Below are 10,370 nucleotides of genomic sequence, written 5' to 3' on the forward strand. Positions count from 1 at the left end.
GAGCTGAGTTCCCCGCTGTGACCAAGCCCAGCACCACAGGGACCGATCCTGCCTTTGTCATTGCCCACCCTGGCTGCGGGCTGGCTCAGCTTGGCTTTCCCCATACCATGGACAAGGTGCTGTGGGGCCAGCCCTAGCCCCCAACACCCCCCCTAAGCCCCCAGCCCCATGGGGAGCCCTGTCCCCTGTCACGTTCACCACAGCTGAGCCAGACATCTGGGACCAGAGGCTCTGCCACCACCGGTGCGGGAAGCCGCAGCCCCGGTCGGCCTCAGCCCACTTCCTCGCGCAGGAAACACCTTTCCCAGTGGGGAACCCGCCGCCCAGCGTAGCTCCGCAGGGATTCCCACGCACGGGGCCTCTGCCTGCCCCGGACCTGCAGGAACGCGGTTTTGGCTCTGGCCAAGAGAGTTTCAACCCTTCCCATGCCACCACCCCGCTTCCTTCACGGTCACCCGCTCCCATCTGGGGACATCGGCGCTGGAGGAGATGATGGCACCGATCCCCTACCGTCCCCAGCTCCGCCAGCCTACCCCCCACCACCTGTGTCCCTGTGCCCACCCTTGTCACCCCAGAAACGAGCTGTCCCGTTGACGTGAGTATAAATACTTTATTGCTGCTGTGCTGGGGTGCGTGGGGCAGCAGGGGGGCTGGCACAGGCCCCCCAGGGCTGGGTGGTTGTGGGGGTGCGTGTGGCAGTGACAGGGTGCTGCCCGGAAAAGCAAAGGGGCACAGAAGGTGCTATCACGGGCCTGGCCCCCCAGCCGTGTCACTGGCTGTGCCACCGACCCCTGCGGCACTGCCGTGGTGGCAGGGGCTCATCTGCCCTGCTCCTGCAGCCGCTGCATCTTCAGGATCTGGCACAGGAGTCTCTGCACATCCTCATCCATGTGGCCCTGGGGTGAAGGGGACATTGGTGGGGACGTCAGAGGGGACATCAGGGAGTCTCTGTGCGTGGCCCATGCACCCACGGGTTGGCACCCTTGCTGCCTCCCACGTGCATACGGGCACTGATGTGTGGCTGGCTGGTGCCCCAGTGTCCCCAGTTCCCCCACAGCCACATCCCCATCTCACCTGCACCGCATAGAGCAGGTGGCTCCGGTACAGCGTCACCACCTTGCTGTGCCGCATTTCTGTCTCCTGCAAGAGAGCGAGTGGGTTTGAGCACGGGGCCGGGGGCTTGTGGAAGCCCAGAACCCACCAGGTGACGGCCACAAGACCCCCAGCTACCCACCGACAGCTTCTCCTCTAGCGCACGGATCCTGGCCTGGAGCGCAGCAGTGTTGGGGGGTGACTGTGGCGGTCCCCGGGACTCGGGGAGGGCGTTCAGGGCTTCCTTCAGCCTGAAGACCTCCTTAGAGAGCTCAGTGATCTGCACAGCACACAGAGGTTATAGAGAGGCAGGGACCCCTCAGCCCCAACTCCCCTGGGGTCCACGCATGGCTGTGCCCGCTGCCACCCACCCCTGGGGTGGCCCCTGCGCCCAGGCAGGGACAGAGCTGGGGCTTTCCCACCCCACCCCTTCTGTCCCCGGTTTCAGTCTCAGCTTGGGGAGGAAAAAAGGGGAACAGCCGGGAGAGCGGCAAGTCCGCACGCGGGGCTGCGCATGTGTCTGTGTTCGCTCTTATGTGTGCAAGGGTGCACGTATGTGCAGGCACGTGCAAGTGCGTGCCAGCACGCACACTTGTGCGTGCACATGCATGTCCACGTATGCACGTATATGCATGTGTGCATGTACGCGTCTGCACACATCTGTGTACACACGCGTGTGCACGTTTGCGAGCGCATCTCCCCTGCGAGCCGGCCAGCTCAGCTCACCCGAGCAGCACCCGGGCCACCCATTTCCCCTCCCAGGAGCCCCTCGCTAACTCCCGACACCTTCTCCCTGTCCCCTACCTTCCTGTCCCTGTCCCTGACCAGCCGTGCCGAGTCCTCGGCGTGGCCGTGGAGCTCCCGCAGCCGCCGCGCCTCGTCCTGCGCCTCCGCCAGCTGCTTCTGCGCGGCGGCCAGGCGCTCCTCCGCCGCCTGCCGCTCGCTCTTCATGAAGAGGGCCTGCCGCTGCACCCGAAACACCTCCTCGCACGTCTTCTCGTGCCGCCGCGAGAGCTCGTCCAGCCGCTGGGCCAGCGCCGCCGCCTCGGCCCGCAGTCCCGCCTGCGCCGCCTCGTGCTCTCCCCGCGGCACCGCCGCCGCCAGCTCGGCCTCCAGCCGGGCGGCCTCGCGCCCCTTGGCCTCCGCCGCCGCCTCCAGCCGGGCCGCCCGCTCCCGCAGCGCCTGCGCCTGCTCCTCCAGCGCCGCCGTGGCCCGGGCGTGCTCCTCCCGCGGCACCCGGCCTTCCGCCTCCGCTTGCGCCTGCCGCAGCCGCGCCAGGGCCTCCTCGTGCTCCCGACGCCCCACCGGCCGGGCGGCCAGCTGCTCCCGCAGGGTGCCCAGCTCGGCTTCCCTGCGACCCAGCGTCTCCCGCAGCTGTCCCAGCTGGGCCATCACCTCCTCGTGTTGCTGCACTAGCTCCGCCACCCGTCGCTCCAGCACCCCCGGCTCCGGCTCGGGGCCGCTGGCCGCCCGCCAGTCCCGCGTCTTGGCCTCCAGCTCCCGCCGCAGGGCCTCCGCCTCCGCCTCCGCCCGGCCGCAGCGCTCCAGCAAGGCCTCCTTCTCCCTCGATGCCTCCTCTAGGGAGGCTCCCAGGGAGGCCGTCGCCTCCGCGGCCTCCGCGCCGGCGTCCAAACGCGCCTGCAGCTCCTTCACCCGCTGCTCCCGCTCCTCCAGCGCCGCCTGCGTCTCCCGCAGGGCTGCCCGGGCCTCCGCCAGCTCAGCGCCGGCCTCCCGCTCGGCCGCCGAGGAGGAGGTCTGCGTGTGAGGCACCTGCAGCTCGCCCAGCGCTGCCTTGCACTCTCCCCAGGTCCAGGCTGGCTCCTCGGCAAGCCGCTGCGCTGTACTTCCCTTCCCGATTTGTTCCGGGCTTTGCTCCGAGGCACCGGTCTGCCTCTCCGGCTGCCCACCGGCCTCGTCCCTCGTATCCCTGCCCCGCGGTGACTCCAAGCGCTGCGCCCGCAACTGCTCCAGCTCACGTTGGAGGGCATTGTAGAGGCTGGCGGGCACGAAGTCCCCTGGGGTGGACGGGTTGCTCTCGTCCCGCTCGTAGTTCTCCAGCACCTGCCAAGGAGATGGTGAAGCCACCAGGGGCCAGAGGCAGGGAGGGACAGACTGACAGACGGAGACTTGCCTGTATTTTCTCCCTCAGCTCCTTGTTCTGCACGGTGAGGGACTGCACCTGCCCCTGCAGCGTGGCCAGCAGCTCCTCGGCCGAGGGGCTCAGTGTCTTCTTGGAGAGCAGCAGCTCTGCCCCTGTGGGCACAGGGACTCTGGTGCCATGCCCACCCATGCCCCCACTCCCTGCTGCAGGGTGCCACCTCCCTGAGGGCTGCCCAGCCCCATGGGGACCTCGGGAGGCCGGTAGGGACCTACCTGGGAACTCAAGCGGGTCTCCCTCCTCATCCTGCAGTGTCTCGATGTCATAGCTCGTGTTCTCCTTCTCATTCTGGGGGTGCAGAGTGGTGGTCAGCCCCCACGCACCCCAGCCCCTGGCACTGCCAGCTGCTACCTGCACCTACCTCCAGTGAGGACAAGCGGCTCCGCAGAGCCTCCACCTCCTTGCCCAGCCGCTCCTTCTCACCATCCCGCGCCGCCAGCCGCTCCTCCAGCTCCTGGATCTGTGGGGCAGGACACAGGCACGGGGTCCCCTTCGCTCCCACCGGAATCCCAATAGCATCCCCAAGCACCAGGACCCCTCAAGAGAGCTGAGGGCACCCATGACCTCTTCGCTGGCCTCACCTGCTTCTCCATGGAGCGCAAGGAGCCCTCGTCCAGCTCTGCCCGCTAGCAGGACACAAAGAGAAAACAGGGAGGGATAAATGCTGTCCCCATCCCTCCTGTCCCCTCTGCTCCCAAGGGATGTGGTGGCATCTCCCCAGCGACCCTGCGGCTCACTGGTACCTCCCGTCTCTGCTTCTCCTGCTGCTCCAAGCCCCGGATCTTTTGCAAGAACTGGGCCCGCTCCTGCCGCAGCCGCACAATCTCCTCGTAGGCATCCCGGTCCTCCTGCAGATGAGCAGCTGCCAAGCCTCAGTGCCAGGCACTGCCAGCCCCCTCCACGCTGTCGGCCCCCTCCTGCTCATCCTCACCAGGGGGGCTGCGGCAGGCTGAGCCCACCCAGGCTCAGCGGCAGCTCTCCAGGCACCACGTGCCCCCATGGGCGAGCCACACTCCAGGGTGTGCAGGGTGCTTTTTGACACCAGAGAGAGAAGGAAAGGCTCTGGCAGGGCATGGATCCCCCAATGCCAGCACAGACCCCCAGGTGAGGGGTGTTTTGGGCCCACAGGGGGGATAGACAGGGGCTGATAGCCTCTGCCCTGCCAACAGCACGTGCTTGGGGCCTGGGGTGCTGCATGCACCCCGGGAGTGGGGACGAAGCCTCCACTGCAGCTCAGGTCAGCCTGTGAGCATCACCTCCACTGAAGGGGAGGGCAAAGCTGGAGAAGTTTGCCTGAGCCGGCCATAGTTTGGCTACCCTGCACCTGCCAAGCTGGGTGCGGACATGGAGCTAAGGGGAATCCCTCTCTCACCTGGCTGGGGGTGCCCAGGGGAGGCAGAGGGGCTTTCCTCTTCCTTGGGGTGCTGCTCTTCTCCCTGACGGATAACTGGCTGGGCGAAGACGTCTGCGGAGACACCAGAGTAGAGAGGACATTACATATAAAGTGGCTTTCCTCCTTCCTGACCCATCGCCACCTTGGAGAGCCCCAGGGCTTCTGGGGACCCCCCACCCCAGGGGCTGAGGCCAGGCCAGCCCTGATGAGAGGTGGGCAGCCAGGCAGGCCCTTACCTGGGACGTCTGCTCAGTTGACTCCTCTTCTGTGGGGCAGAGCAGGAAGAAAGAGAAATTCAGGAGGTTTAGGGGATTGTAGGGGTGGGCACAGCAGGCAGAGCCCACATGGGTGCAGGGGCACCCCTGTATGTGCTCATACGGGGGTGGGCACTCAAGGGGCACAAACATACACACACGTGTGCCCAGGGGCCACATGTGCATATAAGGGACACACACAGACAGACAAATATGGGGATATACATGGACGTGTAATCACAGGGGTGCGCACCCATGTGCGGACACGGGGAGGCACATGCACACAGACAGGCACACACAGACATGTACAAACACACTGGCTGATACACACATGCACTTATTCCCCCATGCTTGCAAACACGTGTGAACATGTACATGCAAGCATGTGCAGACACTGAGACAGGCAACCAAGGCTCAGCACCACCTCCCAGCCCTCGGCCGGCAACAGCATGGGCGAAGGCACCCCCAGCGCATGGGAAAAGGGGACATATGCCCCCAATCCTTGCTCAGCCTCTTCCAGCCATGGGTTAGAGACAGCTCTGCCCCAAAGCACCCTGCAGGGTGAAAACACCCCCGTGGGTCCATCCCCTGTGGACAAGGAGCACCAGGGTGGCACGGCTGCCTTACCGCTGGCCCAGGACTGGCGTGGAGCAGCTTCTTGCAGGAAGTGCTGGATAAGAGCGTTGCCCGTGGCCAGGCTGTAGTGCGTGGCATCGTGACCTGTGGAGTCCACCACGGCCACCCGGGCACCAGCGTTGACGAGCACCTCCACTGTCTCCACGCTGCCATTCTCACAGGCCAGCATCAAGGCTGTCCTGAGCAGAGCGGTGAGAGCAGAGGTGAGGGGGCCCATTCCCTCTGTCTCACCGTCCACCCCCAGTCCCCACCAGTGCAGACTCACCTCCCCTGCAAGTCCCGGCTGTTGACAGCCGCGCCGCGGTGCAGCAGGTACCGGCACAGCTCTGAGTGGCTCATCTTGGCAGCAAGGATCAGCGGCGTGGAGCCATCCTGGGCAAGGTCAGGTTGGGTGAGGATGTGCAGACGAGGCTCAGATTTCCCCATGGGGCACCCTGCTCCTGTTATCTCCCAGATTTCCACATCCCACTTCATGGTGTGTTTTCACCCCAGGAACCCAAGGTACTGCCAGCTGCTGCATTCCATCCCAGAAGCTGCTGCATTTCAGAGGCAGCCCCAGCCCAGTCCCTTGCTGCACTGCGCAGCATGGCAGGGTGAGGAGCAGAGGGATCTCACCTTGTCCTTGATGTTCAAGGAAGCCTTGAAATCACAGAGGATCTCTGAGCACGAGATGCAGCCACTGACCGCTGGGGAGAAGGACAGAGGCTGAGCACTCTGCCTCCCACGGGGACATGAGCAGGACGGGGCTGGCACTGTCCCCACTCACCTGCATGGTGCAGCGCTGTTCGGCCGCTGCCGTCAGCCACGTCCACAGGGCAGGAGGCCTGAGGGAGAGAGCCTGGGTTACAGGAGGACAGGGGACAGACAGACAGACTGCTCAAGCGGACGTGGCTCCTTGGCATGGTGGAGGGATGGGTGGGTGCCGGGCAGCACCACACAGTGCCAGGAACCACCATGCCAATCACCACCACTGGTGACGGAAGGGAGTTCAAGGACAGAGAGGACACCTCACTGGCACAGCACCCTCCCTCCCTTGCAGCACTGTGCTCCCAGCCCCAGTACCTGCAACAGCTTGCTGACACACTGTGGGTGGCCATGCTTGGATGCCAGATGCAGGGCAGTGTAACCTGGGGAGAGGGACAGATAGACGGATCAGAGAACAGACAATGCATCTGTGGCTGGGTGACAGACAGACAGATGGGCACACAGGAGGATCTGCTGGACTGGGGCTGAATAGGAAGGGGACATCCCCAGGAGCACCATCAGTCAGTGCTTGAGTTCCCCTAGGAAGCTGGGACAATTTACAGCCCCCACAGGTGTGGCCATCACCTCTGTCCCCTCAGCCTCAACTGCTGGCAGGGTGGGAACAACTAGGGAGCACCAGTGGCCGTGGGTGGTCCACGGCGTTAGCCAGGGGCGCGTGGCGGCCATGCCCTCACCTGAGCTATCCTTGGTCATGGCATCCACACCGTGAGCCAGCATGGCTTCGAGGCAGTCCACGTTCCCCCGCATGGCGGCCAGGTGGAACCTGCAGCAAGACCATGAGCTGTTGGACTCATGTCCCTGGCCTCCAGCCTTGTCCCCAGCCCTGTGTCCCCGGTGTCCCAGGGATGTGGGTCAGCACTTACGCGGATTTGCCCTCTGAGTCCAGCTTGGTGGGGACCAGGCCCTTGCGGACGAGGAGAGATGTCACCCTCCCGGCATCATTGTAATCCACAGCTTGCAGGAGCTTCTCATCGTTCTTGGTCCAGTCCTGGCTCTGCAAGGAAGCCAAGAGGAGGCTGTGATGGGTGGGCTGTCCGCAGGGAGAGGTGCTGTGCTGGGCTCAGGTGCCTATCTTCATCCCTACCCCTGCTGTCTTCCACCCATCCCTATCCCTTGGGTGGCCATCTCTGGGCAAACCCCTTTCCTGGGTGCTGTGGTGCCTGGCCCCCAGGTATGGAGGGTTTAGCTGGGACAGCTGCCTGGGGTGAGGATCCTCTTCAGCCCCCGCCCAGTTTGCAGCTCACAGACCAGGAGATCTACAGAACTGCCCCAGTTTAGCTGTGGATGAGCGAGGCTGTGACTGGCTAGGATCTGGGAACAAGCTGACACTGCCTGGTTGCCCCTACCCCAGTGTTTGACCCCAATGCTAAACACAGCCAGCACCCATGAGGTGCCTGAGCCCCATCCCTGCCCAGGTGTCCCCACTGATCCTGTTCACAGCCCTGCTTTGCTCCCCACCAAGGAAGGGACCAAGCCAGGGCGAGCACTGTTGGCAGTGAGAGCAGGTCCCCTGGGATGGCTCCAGCCTCCCTGGGATATATGGGGCACAACGCTGTCCCCAGCCCTGCGCAGGATTGGGGCTGGGTGGGGACTTGCTGACCCAGTGGTCCCACACATCCCCATCCCGAGGGAGCGACGCACAGCAGGACAGGACCAGCACGGAAAGCCCTGGGTTCACCCCGCAGCCTGTGACGACAAACCGGAGCTCTCTGCGGCCGCGGCGGCAGGAAATGGATGTCACCTTTCGGGAGCTGCTTGCATCCTGCCCCTCGCCAGCCTGGTGCCCAGTGCCAGGCACAGGACCTGTGCCAGTGTGCCCGCCTGGTGCCCCTGCAAGACCCTTCAGCCCTGCGGGGCCAGCAGACCCCATCCAGGGGCAGGGAATAAACCAGTTTCCCAGGGTTATTGGGCAAACTGGGAGGGTGGTGCCCGCCCCCCCCCCCCCCCCCCCCCTTGTCATGCAAGGACAAAGCAGGTTGGAGAGGATGCAGCCGAGCCCCGGGATGGGTATGGGGATGGAGGGCGGCCAGGTGGGGTGGAGGTGACACGGCTTACCCCGGAGGACATGACCAAAGGGGACCGGAGATGGAGGACAGGGACGTACCGCGAAGGAGGCAGCAGCACAGAGGCAGATCTGCTTCATGGTGTTGAGGAGGAGGCGGCGGGCAGCCATGCATCCCTTGCCCCCCGCCTGGGCGAGGGCAGGCTGGGGCTCCAGGCCGTGGACCCCAGACCCCAGCTCGGTCCAGCATCGCTGCCCGGGCGGGGGCCGGGTCCTGCCGCAGTGGGAGCCAGGATCCGCCTCCCTCCATCCCTCCGTCCCTCCTTCTTTCCCTCCTTCCCTCCCTCCTCAGCATCCAGAGCTTCAGGCATCCCCGCATCCCTGCCACAGAGCAGGTACAAAGGTCCCAGTCAGGGAGCAGCACCCAGGCTGGTCCCTGTTAAAGCATGAGAGGTTGGGGTGGGGGACAGCTTTCCCACCCCAAGGTGAGGCAGCAATGCACCCCCAAACAAAGGGGATGAGCATCCTCCTGCCACCAAGATCCTACTCCCCAAAGAGGGGGACGTGGGACCCCCTGCCCTGGGGCCAACGGAGGGGCAGGACCCCCTGCCTGCATCTTGGGGGCTTGGCAAACTCCCCTCAAGGAGGGAACCCCAAAATGGAAAGGATCCCCAGGCAGCTGTCCTGGAAGAGTCCTGGGGGCAGCAGGACAGCAGGAGCCTCTCACCCCTCCACACTCACAGAAGTGTCCAGGGCAGTGTGGGGAAACTGAGGTACAGAGCACCCTGAGCAGGGCAGGCCCACAGACTCCAGGTGAGGGACTTCAACCTGTGACCATGTGTCCTCAGCGCACATGTCCACCCGTGCTGCCATAGGCACTGGGGACAGCACTGTCACCCTCTGCCCCGTGTGGAGGATGGCGAGAGCCTGTGGCCCCATGCCAGGCTGGTGCTGAATAATTGAGGAGCATCGACATGCTGGTTCCACTGGCTGTGACAGCTGGAAAGCTGGCAGCCTTCCCCAAGAAGGGGACAACGCAGGGACCTGGGACCTGCTTCCCGCTCCCTGCTGCTGCCTTTTTTCCTTTGCTCTGCCCAGTTCCCAACAATGGCCCTGGGAGCACACTTGGGTACACCAGGAGCTCGATCCCACCAACCAGGGTGCCAGTGCCAACCTCCATGGGGCTGCCGTCCCCATGGTGAGCAGCCAGCCCATGTCCCAGGGCAGGTTGCCATGTCCCTGTGATACTGGGGACATCCTGGGGAAGATCCCCATATCCTCACATCCCTGTGAAACTTGGGACATCCCGGGGCAGGTCCCCGTGTCCCCGTGGACATTCCAGGGCAGGTCCCTGTCTCCCTGTGAAACTTGGGTCATCCCAGGGCAGGTCCCCATGTCCCCGTGGACATCCCCGGGCAAGTCCCCGCGTCCCCAGGTCCCTGGGGATGGCACTCACGTCTGCTTTCTTGAACTTGGCCTTCAGGCTCTTCATGACGGCTCCAGCCTCAGCCCCGTGGCATCCAGATGGGGGACGGCCGTGCTCAAGGGTCTCTCCCCCACCGATATCGGCTCAGCCACCCCCAGACCCGCTGCTCCCAGAGCCCCGTCCTCGCCTGCCGTCTCCCCACCAGCCTCGGCACCCGGAGAGGCGGGGGACCAGACGTGAGGGAGTTGGGTTACGGCCTGGCTGCGGCTGCGGTTACAGCTGGCAGCACTGGGGCAGCCGGGGGGGGGGACGATAAGCCCCGCTTGGGGTAGGGGGGGTGTCTGCTTGCACCCCTGAAATTCCCAGGCACAGAGAGGCGAGGGGACGTGGCACAGCAGGACCAGGCACAGAGAGGCGGGGGGACATAGCACAGCAGGCCCAGGCCCAGAGGGCGAGCTGGGGGGTCTGAGGGCAGCAAGGTCAGGCCCCTCGGCCCTCTCAGGAGTCTGGGGCTGCAGGTGGTGAGGGGCATGGCTGGACCCTGACCCCTGCCCTTCCCCGGCACCCATGCCCTTGCTGGCACCCCCTGCCCTTCCCTGGAACCCCCTGCCCTGCTTCTCCTCCCCCCTGCCCCTTCTCACAGC

At 65.0% G+C, this 10,370-nt stretch overlaps 1 protein-coding gene across 2 annotated transcripts; it reads right to left on the bottom strand.

Moving 5' to 3' along the window:
- Positions 1-590: 590 nt before the first annotated feature.
- Positions 591-10,266, bottom strand: ANKRD24 (ankyrin repeat domain 24). Of its 2 annotated transcripts, none has more exons than XM_075038098.1 (19): positions 9,757-10,266; positions 7,162-7,292; positions 6,973-7,061; positions 6,596-6,660; positions 6,300-6,357; positions 6,149-6,219; positions 5,799-5,905; positions 5,525-5,712; positions 4,880-4,908; positions 4,623-4,715; positions 3,994-4,098; positions 3,832-3,876; positions 3,612-3,710; positions 3,466-3,538; positions 3,224-3,345; positions 1,897-3,153; positions 1,235-1,372; positions 1,075-1,140; positions 591-896 (listed from the first exon to the last, which is right to left on the bottom strand). In XM_075038098.1, exons 1-19 carry the CDS (start codon positions 9,790-9,792, stop codon positions 819-821), a joined length of 2,850 nt encoding a protein of 949 aa, XP_074894199.1. In that variant the 5' UTR covers positions 9,793-10,266; the 3' UTR covers positions 591-818. The 2 variants fall into 2 exon arrangements, with proteins under 2 accessions (XP_074894199.1, XP_074894198.1); XM_075038097.1 differs by lacking the exon at positions 9,757-10,266 and adding an exon at positions 8,403-8,696.
- Between the last annotated feature and the right edge of the window lie 104 nt (positions 10,267-10,370).

Source organism: Buteo buteo, chromosome 10 (assembly GCF_964188355.1).
Source record: "Buteo buteo chromosome 10, bButBut1.hap1.1, whole genome shotgun sequence".
Classification (NCBI taxonomy): domain Eukaryota; kingdom Metazoa; phylum Chordata; class Aves; order Accipitriformes; family Accipitridae; genus Buteo; species Buteo buteo.